The sequence below is a fragment of the Asparagus officinalis genome, chromosome 9 (genome assembly GCF_001876935.1).
Source record: "Asparagus officinalis chromosome 9, Aspof.V1, whole genome shotgun sequence".
NCBI classification, from domain to species: domain Eukaryota; kingdom Viridiplantae; phylum Streptophyta; class Magnoliopsida; order Asparagales; family Asparagaceae; genus Asparagus; species Asparagus officinalis.
The window spans coordinates 1,012,762-1,032,705 of record NC_033802.1 but is presented as its reverse complement, the minus strand read 5'-3'; the positions used below and the strand labels follow the sequence as shown (position 1 = coordinate 1,032,705).

Below are 19,944 nucleotides of genomic sequence, written 5' to 3'. Positions count from 1 at the left end.
TAGTCTGTTAACTTTTCATACTGAATGTTAACTTTCGCTGCTTTCTGTTAACTTTAATCCAAACCTATTAACTTTTACTGCTTTATTTTCGTAGAAGCGTTTAAAAAAAATCTATGGCCAAGTCTTTTATCTCATCCTAGATTATAAGTCTAATCATATCGTGTATTCAAACAATATCAGTTGTAAGAATATAAGAATTTATTATAATAAACGTTAACATATTCAGTTAAAAGTTAACATGTTATTATGAAAGTTAACATGTAACAATGAAAGTTAACATATTATGATAAATGTTAACATGTTTAGCTAAAAAGTTAACATGTTATGAGGAGAGTTAACATATAATGATGAAAGTTAACATGTAACAGTTAAAGTTAACATAGGAAACATGTCATGTTCTTGCAGATCATAGGATTTGACAGCTGATATTGCTTGAAGGATATGTACAGATTATGTATAAGTGTATGAGATTTAATAGGGTAGCGTAACTTGAAGATTATGTACATAATTTGTATATATTATGTACACAATAACCTCAAGATTATATACATATTATATACCATAATATTCAAGTTTTGATACACATAATTTATATATAATCTTTAGTTTATTATGCACATCAAGTTCTATTTGAATGAACTTGTACATATTCACATGACATCCATAATATATTTCACATACAATCGTAATAAATTATACCAAAATTGATCACTAAATAGACACAATACATTTTATTAAATTTTCATCTAAGTACGACCTCATCCAAGCAATAACAAGTTTCATGGTCTTGTTTATTCAACTTAAACTCTTGCTTGAGTTTGGAAATTACCTTATGGCATCTCAGTCTCATAGTACTTTTTAATCAATTTATCCTTCAAATTCAAGCTTCTCTTCAAATCAGTGAGTTCTTCTCTCATAAGTGGAAATAATTGAGAATTCCTACACTGTACACGGGGTTGTCAAACCACTCCCAAAATCTACAACCATCATTCTGAAATTATGCACAAAATCAAAATCAAAATCAAGTTAAATCATGAACCACAAATCATAGCCACTTGAGCAAAAAATAATAATAAATCCAAGATTGCTTACATGAGGATTTTTATTAGTCATAAAAGTGTAATACTCATACTCTAAACCTCATGAACAAAACTCGACTCGAAGCCCCCATCCCCCTCCTAAGTGGAAATAATTGAGAATTCCTACACTGTACACGGGGTTGTCAAACCACTCCCAAAATCTACAACCATCATTCTGAAATTATGCACAAAATCAAAATCAAAATCAAGTTAAATCATGAACCACAAATCATAGCCACTTGAGCAAAAAATAATAATAAATCCAAGATTGCTTACATGAGGATTTTTATTAGTCATAAAAGTGTAATACTCATACTCTAAACCTCATGAACAAAACTCGACTCGAAGCCCCCATCCCCCTCGCTCCTGTCTGCGAAGATAGTAACGCGTCTCTGAGGCAATCTGCATTAAGCGTGAGAAGAGAGAAGAGAGAGAGGGCAGATAAGTTTTGGGGGGTAATGGTTAAGGATATTTTAGGAATTGGCATATACTTTCTCTATGTGCTGTCTTGAAAATGTAAAAAAGGGCTGAGTCAACAAGTCTTATCTCATGGTTTTGGTATTGACTGATCCAGAGTCAGAAATGTGATGGACATGAGACCTGTCTATAGAGGGTAAGGTTATAATATTTCATGGTAGTGCTGCCACTCTACTGCTACTATGTGTTCATAATGAGCCCATGATAATTTTATGCTTTGTTCTTATAGGTTTGCTGCTGCACTCAAAGATATGAAAGTGTGGGTCATGAATTTAGTGAACATTGCTTCACCAGATACACTGTCGATTATCTATGAGTGTGGCCTCTTTGGTATGTACCATGACTGGTGTGAATCTTTCAGTACCTATCCAAGAACTTACGACCTCCTGCACGCTGATCGTTTGTTCTCTCAAGTGAAGAAAAGGTGGGTTGAAAACCATTGTTTAGTTTTTGTTTTCACCGTACATACATTTATGTCTTTGGCCTAACCAGACATATATAGTCAATTTCTAAAAATTTCAGATGCAAGATTTTACCAGTGGTAGTAGAGGTTGATAGGATAGCAAGGCCCGGAGGCAAGCTGATAGTTCGTGACGAATCTGGGGTTGTAAGCGAAGTGGAGAATATACTCAAGTCTTTGCACTAGGATATCTGCCTAACCTATTCTAGAAACCAAGAAGGGATCCTTTGCGCCAAGAAATTAGATTGACGGCCTCAAAAGTTGTCATTTTCAGCTTAGAGAAAGAGGTGTTTCGTGATTGAGTTTGTCAGTTTTACATCTGTTTTTAGAACCTTTACCACTTGAAATTTTGCAAGGATAAGAGTATTATCATTCTAATGAAGAATTTTGATTTTGATCTCTCTGCTTGTGTTTACGAATTTTGTCTACAGACTACAGTGTATCTTTGCAAATCTGACACCTTCTCGATCATAAAAAATAACAGGAGATCAATCAAAAATAAAATTCTGAAAATAAGAAAGCTTCTCATTTATTTGTGTTTATGTTGCTGTCACCCAAACTGGCAGATTACAAGTAAAACAACAACTTATTCCGACCATTTAACAACTCGGAATCAGGGGAAATGATTTATTGCAAGCAGGATCTTCGTGCTTACCTTTATTTGGTCTTGAGGTTCAGTCCATGGACACTCAATCAATTTAAGCAAACAAATATTCATGTCAAGATTGTAAGTTGTATTTGACATAATATCTAAGAATTGAATGCACACACATATGACAAACTAATAATATACGTTTTAATTTACTAGTAAGGTGCACGTGCTTTGCACGTGTGTCCATTTTCTTGTTTATATGTGGGCATTGCAATGTTAATTTTATTTTTCTATTTTATAATTTTATTATTTAATTGCAATTTAAATTAGTTTGATTTGCATTAACACTTTATTAGATATCAGATTAGTTTTTCTAATCATAAAACTTATACAATCTATTTAGGGTAAATTTCGCAAATGCCCCTGAATAAATCCCTTTAATTTTTAAAATGTCACAAAACTCTTTAAGTTTTAAGGCTCTCAAAACACCACATTCAAAGCCTAAAAGCGTGAACATAATTTTTATTGGCAAAAATATCACTCTGCATAATTTTACTCATATGTGAAAAAGTACGAAGTAAGGATTATTGTAATTAAGAAGGATTTTTTGAAAATTGTTGATTTTTATAGGGGTGGGGGGGGTATGACATTTTGCAACTTAATGGTATCTAAGAAATGCTCAATATAAGGGGTTTTCTAAAAGGCTAAAAGCACTTAAACACCTTGTATTTTCATCTTCCTTAATCTTATACATCCTAAATTGTAAAAAATTGCACTTACATACTCAACTGGTTTAAACCTGGCAAATTAGTATATTATGTTACTTGAATGTATGGGTATTCGCATGTTCTACTCACATGTCAATTATGTCTTTGTTTTACCCTTATTTATTGCTTTATTTACATTTTTACCTACCTTTTTACAAGGGGAGGAGGCTAATTTCAACCAAGGGTAATTTGGTCTTAACCTAAATAAATAACTCAATTTAGAAATTTTAATGGAGAAATTGGTATCCTTAATATATATATATATTCTCCTTCATTACCTTGTTCTTGATCTAAATTAAAGTTGAGTTATGATTTAATTTTTTGCAAGAAACAACATTGGTGAAAAAGAAACTTATAACACATGTTAAGAAATATTAGTTGGCTAATAATTTGTTTTGATAAATCCAAAGAGATGTATGGCCTATTTATTCGCATCCCATGGCCGTGCCATTCATTAGCCTTTTGAGATGATACTTTAAGGTTTTGAATTTTATTATTAGTTCATTATTCGCATAATTTTACTAAACTAATTGCCAATTTAGTAAATCAAAGTATTTTTGACTTGCTATTAGACCTAAAAACTTAGGATATAAGCAGATATATGTGAAAGAACAATCTTATATCTCTCCTTTCAGTACCTGGTTAGTGCATGTGCATTGCACTTTGGCATACTTGTTTTACGTTCCAATGAGCAAATCCAAAATAATTATTCAACTAATAAGTGAGTCATTTAATACAAAGTAACTATTATAAAAAATTATATAAATTACTTTTGATGGCTGATGAAGAAAAATATTATTATAGAGAATGTGCTACATATGGTTCACATACTAAATAACCAAAGGGAAAAAAATCATATCATACATACTTTAATGCTATTTTTGTCTAAAATATGTATCTATTACATTGCAATGGTAAGATAGAGCGTAGCATGTTAGATTTGGCAAAATAAATGTTCAAGTAAGATATAATTATAGGGATAGTTGTAATCTTTTATTAAGACCACCAATAAATAATATACATGGATTTGTAAATAAAGTTTTTTTTATCCTAGTATTCCTAAATCGGGATTTTACGATACATTAAAAAAAAGTATTTTTTATGGCTGTAAAAATTAATTTTTAAAAGTAATGAAGAAAAATACTATTATAGAGAATGTGCTACATATGGTTTACATACTAAACAACCAAAGGGAAAATAAGTTATATCATACATACTTTAATGTTATTTTTGTCTAAAATATGGATCTATTACATTGCAATGGTCAGATAGAGCGTAGCATGTTAGATTTGGCAAAATAAATGTTCAAGTAAGATATAATTATAGGGATGGTTGTAATCTCTTATTAAGACCACCAGTAAATAATATATGGATTTGTAAGTAAAGTTTTTTTTATCCTAGTATTCCTAAATTGGGATTTTAGGATTTTAGGATATAATTTACACTTTGGAGATAATAAATTATATATTATTTGCTACTCTCATGTCATTTGAAATTAAGAACTATTATGTGATTTTACTTTGTGCATGATGAACTCCAAGTTACACCATCATCAACCTCCATAAGTTGCACATACATTATAAAAAATAGCTTCCACTGTTAGATCTAAATAAAAACTTGAGATCTAAAACCATAAAGCCATGATTAATTCGAAGAGATTAACAAAAATCAAAAGAGCGGAAGCTTATACCTGAATCCATAGATGAAACCTGAGATGGGTTTTGGATCTTCTAACCTTAGGGGTTTTTCTCTCTAGCCGAATTTCTCTTTAGATGGGGGTGAAGAGAATTAGAGAATGTAACCCTAGATTAGGGACCATAACCACTTATTTATAGATGTTGTATATTTGTAATTTGGCCCCTCGACAAATCATAATTACAACCTGGTATCTGTACATATAACCCCATGACTTATTTAAATACCCATTAACTCAACTTAATTGATCACTTTAGTGGGTTATCCTGAAAGATAGCAATACACATTGATTAATCATATGTGCCCACAATTAGATTTATTAGATTAAATCCAACAATCTCCCACTTGGGCACCATATGATTCCTTAAATTGTGTATAACCTTATGAGCTCAAAATTGCTATCACTGAAAAGGTATTTCCGAACAATCTCGTCCATTGACTATATCAATATAGGATCAAAGCGGCCTTCGTCACATTTATCGTGACTCGACCCATCAATGGTCACATATACCAATACAATCAAACAACATAGATCAATCATGGATGTGCAGCATGAAAATTACATGCAATGTGATCAATACATGTCTATTTTCAACTGGTCTTCCTTTAGTGAGGTCAAAACCAAACATAATGTAACAGAGTGTCTTAACTGAATACTTTATTCTGATCAGACAATACAACCTTCTGATCAGACAATACAAACAAACATAAAGCACCACAAATACAAACTCCCACTAAAACATAATATCCTCAAATAATACCACACCCATATGAGCAGTATGCTCATGAAAGACCTTAGGTGGTAATCCCTTAGTAAGAGGATCAGCTATCATGGAGTTTGTCCCAATGTGCTCTATAGATATTTGTCCACTCTGTACCCTTTCTTTCACAACCAGGAACTTAATGTCAATATGTTTTGACTTAGTTGAGCTCCTGTTGTTATTAGAATACATTACTGCAGATTTATTGTCACAATATAACCTTAGTGGTCTTTCAACATTTTCCAAAATGCGCAGTCCCGTGACAAAATTTCGCAGCCATATTCCCTGATTGGATGCCTCATAGCAAGCTACAAATTCTGCTGCCATAGTGGAGGAAGCTACTAGTGTTTGTTTGACACTTTTCCATGATATAGCTCCTCCTGCTAACATATAAATGTAGCCTGATGTAGACTTCCTGCTATCTTGGCATCCAGCAAAATCAGAGTCCGAATACCCAATGACCTCTAATTTCTCTGATTTTCTGTATGTGAGCATGTAATCTTTTGTTTTCTGAAGATACCTCATAACCCTTTTGACTGCTATCCAATGATCCATACCAGGGTTGCTTAAGTATCTGCCTAACATCCCAACAATGTACGCAATATCCGGACGCGTACATACCTGAGCATACATTAGACTTCCTACAGCCGAAGCATAAGGAATCTTCTGCATTTCCTGAATTTCAAGGTTACCTTTAGGGCACTGATTGAGACTAAACTTGTCTCCTTTAGCAACAGGGGTGTCACCTGGTCTGCAATCTTGCATGCCAAACCTTTTAAGTACCTTATCGATATAGCTCTTTTGTGATAATCCAAGAATACCCCGAGAGCGATCTCGATGTATCTGGATCCCTAATATAAAAGAGGCGTCCCCAAGATCTTTCATCTCAAAATTCTTTGATAGAAATCTCTTGGTTTCGTGCAACATGCCTATATCATTAGTGGCAAGCAAGATGTCATCCACATACAGAACCAGAAAAATATACTTACTCCCACTGAACTTGTGATATACACAGTCATCAACAATGTTCATCTCAAAACCGAACGAGATAACTATTTGTTGAAACTTATGATACCATTGACGAGGAGCTTGCTTGAGTCCATAGATGGATTTCCTTAATTTGCAAACCATATTCTTTGGGTCTCCTGACACAAAGTTTTCTGGTTGCACCATATAAATCATCTCATCAATGTCTCCATTGAGAAATGCAGTCTTAACATCCATCTGATGTAACTCAAGATCATAATGAGCAACAAGTGCCATGATTATTCTGAAAGAGTCTTTCGATGAAACCGGAGAGAAAGTCTCTGTATAATCAATGCCTTCCTTTTGAGTATAGCCTTTAGCCACAAGACGCGCCTTATACCTCTCCACATTACCGTTTGCATCCCGCTTGGTTTTAAAAATCCATTTACAACCAATTGGTTTTGCACCTTCTGGCAATGGGACAAGTTCCCAAACCTTATTGTCTTGCATAGACTTATACTCTTCATTCATGGCATCAATCCACTGTTGAGAGTTAGAACTTTTCATGGCCTGAGAGAAGTTGATTGGATCATCTTCTAACATTCCACTACTTTCCTCATGTTCTTGGAGAAATACAATATAATCATCCGGAATAGCATTTCTCCTTTCTCTCGTGGATCTCCTTAATGGCACTGGTTCTTGAGGTTGTTGAGTTTGTTCTTCTGGAACAGGGAGTTGTTCAACATTATCATCTTGAGGTTCCGGATTTACTTCTTGAGCAACAACAGGTATAGGAACCTGAATATTGTCAAAAGTAACTGTATGGATTGGATCTGAAGCCAATTCCTCCTCAAAACTAATGTCTCTAACCTTATTTCTCCCCCCAAACTCAACATCCTCAAAGAATGTTGCTGTTCCCGTCTCAAAAATATTCCTTATAGTGGGATCATAAAACTTATAGCCCCTAGAGCGATCAGGGTACCCAATAAAGTAGCTGCTAACTGTTTTGGAGTCCAATTTCTTTTCATTTGGCCTATAAGGCCTTGCCTCAGCTGGACATCCCCAAATATGTAAATGCTTTAAACTGGGCTTTCGACCAGTCCAAAGCTCATAAGGTGTTTTAGCAACTGCTTTACTTGGTACTCTATTCAGAATGTAAGCTGCTGTCTTAAGTGCTTCTCCCCAGAGTGACTCTGGTAAAGAAGAATGAGCAATCATACTTCTTACCATATCCTTAAGAGTCCTGTTTCGTCTTTCAGCTACACCATTCATGCTAGGTGAACCCGGCATAGTGTACTGTGGGACGATACCGCATTCCTCTAGGTATCTAGCAAATGGTCCTGGACGTTGTTCACCTGAACCATCATATCTACCGTAGTACTCACCACCACGATCAGATCTGACGGTTTTAATTCTTCTGTTGAGTTGATTCTCAACTTCAGCTTTATAGGCTTTGAACATGTCCAGAGACTCAGATTTTTCATGAATAAGATATAGGTGCCCATAACGTGAGTAATCGTCTATGAATGATATAAAATATTGTTGACCATTCCAGGATTCCGTAGGGAATGGCCCACAAATATCCGTATGTATCAATTCTAAGACATCCGAAGATCTGTTGGCACCTAATCTCTTCACTTTGGTCTGTTTTCCCTTGATACATTCAACACATACGTCGAAGTCCGAAAAATCAAGGGAATCCAAAATGCCATCAGACACAAGACGCTCAACTCTACCTTTTGAGATATGACCTAAGCGCTTATGCCATAATGTCGCCGAATTTTCCTTATTTAATTTACGCTTAGTACCACGTGATTCCACATGCAAGGATTCATTGTAAGAAGCAATTGTATCAAGCAAATATAGGTTGTCATAAATACTCAAGTAACCGGTTCCCACAACATTTGAATTAAAAGATAAACTGAATTGACTGTTTCCAAATGAACAAGAATAACCTGATTTGTCCAATACAGAAACAGAAACCAAATTCCGTCTAAAAGACGGTACTACAAAAGTATCTTTTAAATCCAAATAATAACCAGTTCCTAACAACAACCTAAAGTGCCCAATTGCTTCCACATCTACCGATTGTCCGTCGCCCACAAAGATGTGTCTTTCAACATCACTTGGCTTTCGGTAGCTCAGGCAACCCTGCATAGAAACACTTATGTGAGTAGTAGCACCAGAGTCTAACCACCAAGTGTTTCTAGGTACTGAAGCTAAATTAACCTCAGAACAGACCAAAGCAAGGAACGTACCCTTATTATCACGCCAGGCGTGATATTTTGTACAGTCCTTCTTTACATGTCCAGGCTTCTTACAGAAGAAACAACCCTGATTATCCTTATGTTGTTTCTTCTCAACTGGACCCTTAGCAGCTTCCTTATCATTCTTCCTTTTCTTGCCCTTATCCTTAGAGGCATAGGCCAAATGAGCACTTTCTGTCTTATCTTGCTTCAACCTGTCTTCTTCTTGCACACAGTATGAAATGAGCTCATTTAGAGTCCATTTCTCCTTTTGACAGTTATAACTGACCTTAAATTGGTTAAACTGTGCAGGAAGAGACAACAAAACCAGATGCACTAATAACTCGTCACAAAGATCGAGTTTAAGTGCCTTAAGCTTTGAAGCAATATGAGACATTTCCATAATGTACTCCCTGATATTTCCTTTGCCCTTATACTTCATTGAAATCAAGCGAGCTAAAAGCGTGCTTGTTTCTACCTTATCGTTTTTCGCAAAACGCTTCTCAATTTCGGCAAGGAAATCTTTAGCCTTAGTAATCCCTTCGGATTCTATGCCCCTGAAGGCTTCCGGAACGCCGCGCTTAATGATCATAAGACTCATGCGATTTGAACGCTCCCACTTCTCATGCTCCTTCTTTGCATCAGGAGTGCTATCCGCATTGAGAGGTTGGGGTTGTTCAGTTCTTAATGCATAGTCAAGATCCATGCAGCCAAGAACAATTAATATGTTCTCTTTCCAAACCTTGAAGTTTGTCCCATTTAGCATGGGAATTGAGTTGATGTTAGCAGAAATTGTTGCAGCAGATGCATTAGCTGAAATAAAACAAAAATGCTCACATCAATAACCATAATCAATAAAATTCAAATAATGACAATCCCCATCCAAGATACCGGCACAACATTAATATCAAGTCTTTGGACAGTAATATTAACTTGTAAGTGATACCTTGTTGCAATGATCAAACATTGACAATAACTCATGTCAAATAATGAAACTATCTTTGGATCGATTCATTATTCACATGTAAACCTTATAATTGTCACACGCTTATCATCGCAGATGTGTATACAGTCTAAATAAATATTAACCTTCCTTTGGGCCGATTAAATATTTACACGAAAGCATACACACAAACATCTCACATTCCTCATGAACAATCTACACAAGAGAGGTTACTTTGGCAACTTCTTGTTTCAATTAATCAATTGGAGTGAGAGACAACCTTAATACCTTAGTGTCATAATATTTGAATTAAATAATTGATTAAAAACCAAATTAGATTTAAATTAAAAAGTTTTAATTTAAATCAACTGAATTTCCAAAAACTTAATTGGGGTCTCACAGCTTAATTAGGGCCCATAACTTAATTGAATAAATTAAGTATACCAAAGTGGACCCATAAAAAGACATATTTTCTATTAATAAAATTGAGTTTGCAGGTACAAGAGTTACAATCAATCTACATGAAGTTTGTGACTACGGATTTGCTGTTCAAGTTTAGTCAATTCCTCTGTATAAGTTCGCTCAAGCTCACACTGCAATGCAACCTTGAAGGATTCCTCGGTGAGGGATAATGTTTTCGCAGCCTCTTGTTTGATCTTGGCTAACTTCTGTTTCGAGAGCTCCAATTTTCCGGATATCACAACTTGTGAACGCTCCAAGTCATCCTTCGCCATCCCCAAGATAGCCAAGGCCTCCATTTGATCCACCCGACTTTGTTGCGTTTGAATCTCAAGTCCAGTAGAAGCCCGAGTGTCGCGCCATGCTTGTAGACGAGATTCCATCCGGATGGCTATGTACGTTGAAGTACCGGCAGTCTTCAACTCTTATAACCGTCAGAATTCGCGCTCCAGCCGGTCCAAATCGTCGACATAGCTAATCTGCAATGAAGATCAACAGCTCAGTCAGATCAAGAACCAAGATACATAAATCAGAGACTGAAAGGGAAATTGTGAATCTTTAATTGAAATTCTACAAAATGGAATTTTCCAATTAAGGGTCCAGTTAAACCTATACGACATCCTCAGCTCAGGTTAAAGGTCATAAAGACCAACCAAAGAACTCGGTCATGTATAAGTTCGAATTCAAGGCATATAAGGTTCTTGAGTCATATACAAGTTCGAATTCATTCAGTTACATATGAATTCAATCATATACAAGAGCTCAGTTATATACAAGTTCGAATTTGAATCATATACAAGAGTGCAACCATATGCAAGGGTTTAATCACATGTACAAATTCAAGGCACATGCAAGAGAATAGGAAGAAAACTTACCCAAGTTCTTGAAGCTTAAAAGGGGAAGAAGAGCTCAAATCGACGAAACCCTAGCCTTGAATCTTCCTCTTTTGCTCAAATCCGAATTAGAAGAAGGAGGAAATAGGGGTTTTAAAGAAGGGGGAAGCTTTGATTTCGTTTGGAATTCTTGAGGAAGAAGAAGTCTTGAAGAGTTAGGACTCAATGAGGAAGAAACCGAAAGTCTAAAGTTGGGGACATAGGAAGCTGGAACCGAATAAAGGAAGAAGAAGAAACATCGGTTTTTTTTTTTATTTGTTTTTTCCCCCATCCGACCCGCGTTCCGCGGGACGGATTGATGTCCGACCCGCGTGCTCGCGGGTCGGATTAATCCGACCCGCGATCACGCGGGTCGGATCTATCTGACCCGCGTGAACGCGGGTCAGACCCAGTTCAGTGCCCGTTTCGCAGTCTTTTCGTCCGTTTTCGTCCGTTTTCGAAATTTTCGAAGCTTAACCTCATCTCCTGGACAATTTCACGGTGTTTTTGCTCATATTTGGAATGTTCAGAGTTCGACTTCATTTCCCGGATAATTGAGCGGCATTTTCAGTCAAATTGGGAATTTTCGGAGTTCCATTCCGTCTCCCAAATAATTGCGAGATATTTTCGTCTATTTCCAGAATATTCGAGACCCAATTTTATATTTTGGGTGATTTCGTGATTTTTCACCTATTTTGGAATATTCGGGACCCAATTTTATATTTTGGGTGATTTCGCGATATTTTCGCCTTTTATCGAATCTCGATATCTAAACTCCAACGGGTACATGAGTCTAAACTGTTTCCCATTTTTACGGGAAGTTCCTAGAGAATATTACAGATAATAATTCTTAAGGATAACCTGGCAAACTATCGATTCGAAACCCTAAGGTCAACGTCGGTCAACGCGTAGCCCTAGGTCAACGCCAGTCAACGCGTTGCGTGAAAGTCAACGTCGATCGATTCGAAACCCTAAGGTCAACGCCGGTCAACGCGTAGCCCTAGGTCAACGCCAGTCAACGCGTTGCAATTGATCCAAAAGTCAACTCAATAACATATCAACAAAAAAAAATCCCCTCACCAATTCCGGTTCAAGGCTTCAACAACGGTCAGATGATAAACGCAGTACCGAGAAAATCTTAGCTATTCGACAAAATACAGAATACGCTAAAGTATAGAGAAGTCAAGAATCGAAACCATCTGTAGGTCCTTTAACACCGACTGAAGGTGGGGATCCATCATATCCAAAGCGTTTCAGACTCCTCTATAAAAGAATGAGGCTGAAACACTTTGGAGGGGGTATCTGTAGGCGTCTAAAATTGTCTACGAGAGCCCGCACGAAACTCGAAGCAATGAATGGGCGAGTCAAGAAGATTCGTCAAACCAACTCGTGCGCGTCGGTCAAACGCGTGCACGTCAATCAACTCGTGCGCGCCAGTCAACGCGCGCACGTCAATCAGCTCGTGTGCGCCGGTCAACGCGCGCACGTCAATCAACGCGTGCGCGTCAGTCAAACACGTGCACGTCAAACCAACTCGTGCGCGCCGATCAAACGCGTGCACGTCAACCAACTCGTGCGCGCCGGTCAGCGCGCGTACGTCAAATCATCTCGCGCACGTCAATCAGCCCGCGCGCATCGATCAACACGCGTATGTTAACCAACGCGCGTTCGACGATCGGTCTCGCGACGAAGCATACAAGTCAAAAAATCGAACGAATACGCAACAAGAACAAGTCCCGGAAGAAAGAAACCAAAAAAAAGGGAGAACGTCGGCGAACCCGCGCTAAGCGCAGGACGGAATGATCCGACCCGCGCAAGCGCGGGACGGATCAATCCGACCCGCGCAAGCGCGGGTCGGATTATTCCGACCCGCGCGAGCGCGGGTCGGATGTTTCCGACCCGCGCAAGCGCGGGTCGGATTATTCCGACCCGCGCGAGCGCAGGTCAGATTTTTCTGCCGCGCAGTCTAATGTCTCAAACACGTTTTGACGGTTTTTAATTGGTTTTTTGCAGGGTTTATCGGTTCCAGGGGTTCTTAACTGACTTGGGATCATCCCCAAACGTGGTTAGGCTGCTGTTGACTGAAGATAGAGCCAAATCCCTTGTTCTTATCCAAATAACTGCATTTTGAGGCCTATAAATATGAACCAAAGGCCTCCATTTTCTGGATCTGGAATTTTATCAAGAGGACGAGGTGCTGCTGGATTGGAGAGTGAAGGAGCACGAAATTTCAGCAAAGGACAGCGAGATCCCGGCGAACTTCAGAGCAAAGGAGAAGCCGTTCGAAGGATCCGAAGCTCGTACGTCCGTTCCTTGAGATTAGGCTTTGTCTTAATCTCGAGAAGAGCCCTGATATCGCTTTGTCGATTCCAGGACTTCAAGCAAATACCCCCTTGGTGAGGTAGAAGCTCTGCCAAATTTTCTGCAACCGGATCTGATTCGAGGTCGTCCACGGATTAACCCCGGCACCGGCAAAGAACCCACGCAAGCAAGAGCCGATAAACGGATCTTGCGTTTATTTTCAAGAAAGTTGTAATCTTTTTCTTTTGTTATTTGAATTCATTTGTAACGCTTAAAGTTTAATGAAATCAATGACTAAGGTGACTTTCGACGGAAACAATGCAGTTCTTTCCTCTATGCCAATCTTTTGGATGTCTTTTTTCTTATTTCCATGGTGGCTCATTAATAAAGTTGATATGATGAGGAGAAGATTTCTATGGATTGGCTCTTTGGAGCATAAGAATTCTTCTAACTTGGTTAAATGGGAAGAGTTATGCAGACCCAAAAAGTTAGGTGGTTTGGGTATTATAAATTTGAGAATTATGAATAAAGCTTTGTTGGAAAAATGGATTTGGAAATGATTTGATAATAAGATGGATTTATGGAAACAAATAAGTTTTTACAAGTATTTTGAGAATAAAAACTGGTCAGAATATTTTTATTCTGACAAAAGATCCTTATCTCATTTCTGGAGGAATATTTTTATTAATGTTGATAGCTTTTTGTGCAGTACTTGTGTAGAAGTGGGGAATGGAAATAAAACTCTTTATTGGCTTGATAAATGGACAGATACAAATACAATGGCTTCTATGTTTCCTTCTCTTTATAATATTGCATCATCCCATTTTGCTACTATTACCAGTTTGAGGAAAAATTTAAATAATGAATGGATTTGGGATATTAAATTTCAAAGGCACTTGAGGAAATCTGGTATTTCAATATTTTGATATGTTGAAAAATATTATGCTTATTAATTTTGTTCACAGGGAGGATAAGAGAAAGTGGATTTGGGAAGCAAAAGACAAGTTTACTGTTAAATCATATTATCATTTTCTTATTGATGGAGGCTTAAGGTATGACTGCTTAAATCTTTGGAAACTTCATGTTCCTCTAAAAGTGAAATTTCTGGTTTGGTTGGCTTTAAGAAAGTGGTTTAAACACAAAAGAATTTAGTAGAGAAAGGAGTTCATATGGATGTGTTGTGTTGTTTTTGTTCCAAAGAAGAGGAAAATCATCTTCATCTATTTGTTAAATGTGAGTTTGTATACTCAATTTGAAGATCTGTCCAATATAAATTGAATATTAAGAAAGATTTCAATTTATTTTCTTTAAAAGAAATCTGGAAGAATTGGAGGGATGAGAAGTATGATAGTTGGAATATTGAGAGAGATGTGATTCTTTGTTCTCTTATATGGTGTATTTGGCAGGAAAGAAATGATAGAATTTTTTCAAATAAGAAGAGGAGATCATTAGAACTTCTGAACAAAATTTTGACTTTTGCAAAATTTTGGATAGGTTCACAGATGTCTGATCGTGCAGCTAGATTACAAGAGAGGAGGAGGAAAAAAACTTCTTCAATTGCTAGAAATTCTTCTGTCCACACAGCTGGGAGTGTGATAGAACTGCTGGAATGAAGGCTAAGCTCAAAAAAGAAATTTGCTTTTGCGGTTTAAATATGAAAAATTGTATATATGTTGGTCTTTGGTTACAGTTTATGATATTTTGTTATCAATTGCTAGTGGGAGAAGAGATTAGGTGAAGTTTACTGTAAAACTCTGATATTCTAGGGTACTCATTCTTGGTTGGGGATGAGTACTTTTTTTGTAACAACCAATTTTATTTAATTTAGCTGGCTGGATTACTATGTTGGTAATCCATCCTTTTTCTAAAAAAAAAAAAAAAAAATCACTTTTCCAGAATTAGCCTTCATTCCCACAAAATCACCGCATCTACCGCACTCCCAGCAGAAGCTACAGGAATTCTAGCATTTGCAGCAAAAACTTCAATATTGTCCAAACCCAATAGCACATCATCTCAGCGACAGCTCATTCGTAATGCTACGTTGGAGTTTCGGGCCCTCAGGCCCTCATTTTAGTCGGTATGGGCCATTTAGTACATTCGTCGGTTGTTGGGTTTGGCCTATAACTTTATATGCTATCAATATATAATGAATTTATTCTATTATTAGTTTAACTGTTATTAAATAATAATAAAAAAAAAAGATATAAAGAAAGTGTTCCGAAATATACAATATAAAAAAGTGAACGTGTTTCACGCCTCAGAAATTCTTTCTCCTCCATTATTTTTCTAGCAGCCTCGTGTCCCAAGTAACGAGCAAATTTAACTCCTTGAAGGTAAGAAACATATCCAATCCTTCAATAGTAATTGAAATCATTGAACTACTTATTCTACTTCTCTTTCATAGTAAATTGAACACGTTTACATGTTTTTGTTGTTGTTGTTTCTGTTTCTGTTTCTGTTTTTGTTTTTTTTTCTCCACTTTCTTTCTTTCTTTTACTTTGCTTCATAAACTAAATGATGTTTTTGTTGAATTACTCTGCATCCTGATTAAACCTACATTTGTCATTTAGTAGCCCTACCTTTATCAATAATTCAAGTAGGCCCTAAAGATGAATGCAGCACACGAGCAAAGTGCGTATTCTTTTTATCATGTGTCTAGGCTGTTTTATGTACGGTTCGGTCCCTATAATTACTATTTCTAAAATGTGAGATATACAAAACAAATGATGCCGTGGACTTGATAGTTTATGTTCCCCGGTTTGAAATAAAAAATAAATGGGTAGCTGTAGTTTGCACTGTACTAATAATTCTCCGGCCTATTGCGTCTATCCTAATCATCAAGTTGCATGCTATCATTTATATTTTTTTCCCGTGTGACATGGCCGCATTATGCGCATTTATTTGACATTTATCTAGGAGAGAAAACTCTCACTATACATTTGAAATAATAATAAAAAAAATTCTCTTTCGCGTTTTACATCAATAAATTAAAAGTCTACTCCTATAGTATAACGAATAACAAGCGCTTGACGCTTACCATTTTAACCCGTATTATACCAGAAGTGCATTACACAATCATTAGAGATATTGGATGAGATTGTTGGCTTAACAAATCACCGTTGGTAGTTTTATGAAGATAAGATTTAATCTCAAGTTGTTAAAGAGAACGATTCGATCTTGAGTTGTTAAAGAGAACAGGATTGGCTCTTAACCCTCTGACTAGATTCAATATACCTACAAAGCTTATATACCACAGAATGTAAAGTATATGTAAACAATTTCAGATTCCGTCAAGTTCTGATTTCTTCATGGTATCAGAGCCGTAAGCCTCACGTCAAAATAGCATCCTCTTCTTCTACCCACCTCCTCGACTTCCACCACTACTCCTCGGGTTACATCGCATGGCAGGACCAGGATCAACTACTACTTGGCTGGATATTTTCCTCTGATCCAATGGAAAGTGTGCTCGCTCCGGTTGTAAGTTGCACAACATCTGCGTCAGTATGGTCTACACAACAATACTTGCATGCCTCCTGCGAGATCTCAAGCACGAGCTCACCAAGTCTCAACAAAGGAGAATTAAAAGCAGGGTTTGTAGATGCAGGCATTTGTAACCTTTATATATGTTTGCTACTACGCCTAAGTAGTAGAATGAAATTGAAATTTGTGTTGATCATCATAAGGTTAATCAACAAGATCGACCAAAAAGGCTTTCAAAATTTTATAATTTGGTTTTGTTTTGAAAAGTTTTTCCCCAAGGAGATGAAAGACCAATCGATCGCTTTGGAGGCTGGTAACGGATTCATGAGGAACGTCGCTATTTCAACCGCATCGACCAATAAACAAAATGAATTTGTATAGCTGCAAGGAATGTTTGAATTTACTGTTGGGATTGCGTCTTAGATTCTTTGTATAACTTCATGAGAATTAGATAGAGTTAGAGATCTATCATGATTAGGAGATTGAGTCTCATCATGATTAGGAGTCTTCATGAGAATTAGATAGAGTTAGAGATCTATCATGATTAGGAGATTGAGTCTCATCATGATTAGGAGTTTGAATCCTATTCTAATTAAGAGATCTATCATGATTAGGAGATTGAGTCTCATCATGATTAGGAGTTTGAATCCTATTCTAATTAGGAAAGTAGGCTAGAGATAGGATTTTGGTTTCCCTTTGTCCGTGCAAAAGATTGTAATTTGGAAGTGATAGTGGATTGATTTTAATCCCGTGGTTTTTCCCTGTTGAGGTTTTCCACGTTAAATGTGGTGTGACTTTATCTGCTGCGTTTGGTGGTTTTTTCGGAGTTTTTTGCGAGATCTAAAAATCCTAACATTTACTTTTTCCTCTTTCCACTAAAAGAGTACCATTACATCATCTCCTCCTTTTGCATCCATACTTGGTCTTCTCCTAGACATGTTTTTGCCTATATATTCTTCTTGTAACATCTCTTCTTGCAAAAGATATATTCAAGATCGAGGATCGCAATATTTGAAGGAATTGTGTCCTTTAATCGAATGTGCAATTACTAATTATGGTATGGGACATTTAATAGAGATTTACAATCCGGTTATTTTAGGTAGTCATAGTGCTTTGCTAGAAGCCAACTATGATTTATGGACTTTATGTTATAAAGTTCATTACTATTATAATTGGGTCCTACGAGGTCACACCCTAAGAGTTTATGGACTGGATATATTGGGAGAATTATTATATAAAGTATATAATATAAAGTTATATAAGATATAACTTCAAAATAGAGTTTATTAATAATAAGGAGTTATTGTTAAATAAAGGATAAATTTATTTATAAATGGTATAAAAGATAATATTTAATTATAGAATTAAATATGACTTTAATTTGTGGATTATAAATAAGAGTGGATTTTCTTTTAGAAAATCCAATCCAATTCCATTTTCTCTATATACGTGAAAGTGTTTCTACTTTCTCTCCCAAAAACCTTTCATCTTCAACCTAGCAGTTGATTTCTAAGGATCCAGATCTTTGCTCGGGTGGATCAACTAGAGGAGTTTTCAAGTGAGACTCTTAATCTCTCCATTAGAGAAGGCTTTGAACACGCATCAAGAGGTAATCGTTTTTCCTTTTTTTTTAATCCAATTGATTTATGCAATAGATCCTTCGTTTAGATGTTAGGAAAACGTTTCCTGCAATTCCGCTTAGAGCATCTAAAGTTTCTACAGTGGTATCAGAGCCTCTTGTATAAATTAATTGGATCAAATTTTAATCTTACAATTTGATGCATGTTCATGATTATTTAGATTCAATAAGAATAGATCTGATGTTTGGATTAATGCATAATAAATACGATTTATTTTATAAAATATTTGATATTTTATTTAATTGTTCTATAAGATCTATAGATATCTTATTTGGTTAATTTTGAATTAACATAAATATTTGATTCTATTTCTTGGCAAATTACTAATTAATATTAGATATTAATTCCATTCACAGTCTTATTGAATTAAAAATAATGAGAAATCATTTCTAATTTTAAATAGTTAATATGATTAATTATTTATGCTTTTTATTTGGATAAATTGCATGTCTTACTTGAATAACATTCCATATATGATTATTGCATGTATGTTTAATATTATGATATTATTGCATTATGTGAATGTTTTTATTATCTCTTGCCTTGCATGAATGCTTGTTTATTTATATTATTTAGTTCGCTTATATATAGACAACCATTACATGCTAAAAGTCCCTTAAAAGAATATTGAGATTATGCCTTTCCATGTCATAACCATGAGGCCCTTGGAATTCGTTGGATAGTTTTCGCCCTAGCGAGGTGTCCTTCCTTGACCTTGGGATAGTGCGGGTATGTCTAATAGGGGCATGCTGCCTTGATATGGTTATACTCAACAAGAGGCCAAAAGACTTAGTTTTAGATCTTGAGGCATAAGGATGAGTTAACATATGATGTGGCCATCAACCAAGAATTATAAAGTGTTATAATTAGTAAAGCATTTACTTACCTTGATTACATGAGATTTGGGGAAGTGCCTTAGTACGCTCAAGTTTCATCTAAGATAGGATCTTGGAATTATTTTACTCACAAGGGACAATATTATATTGAGTAGAATATGCAATAACTTGTTATTTAGAACATGTCTAAAATAAAGTTTTTTGCATTTCAAGCATAATTTATCTGCATATTTCAATTTCTGTTTTTAGAGTTACTATGTCTACTGAACACCTCAAATTCACGCTCCGCTCAATTGTTGATAAAAACAAGTTGAACGACACCAATTTTCTTGATTGGGAACGAAATCTGAGAATTATTCTCAGGTCTGAG

General features: G+C 36.0%; 1 protein-coding gene across 1 annotated transcript in view; it reads right to left on the bottom strand.

The window, feature by feature from the left end:
• The window catches only part of LOC109824109 (synaptotagmin-2-like), a 34,255-nt gene continuing 25,190 nt past the window's right edge, over window positions 10,880-19,944 (bottom strand). Inside the window, exon 12 of the mRNA XM_020390633.1 lies at window positions 10,880-10,924. Within this exon, the coding sequence (XP_020246222.1) occupies window positions 10,880-10,924 (45 nt within the window). The remainder of the gene's footprint in view (window positions 10,925-19,944) is intronic.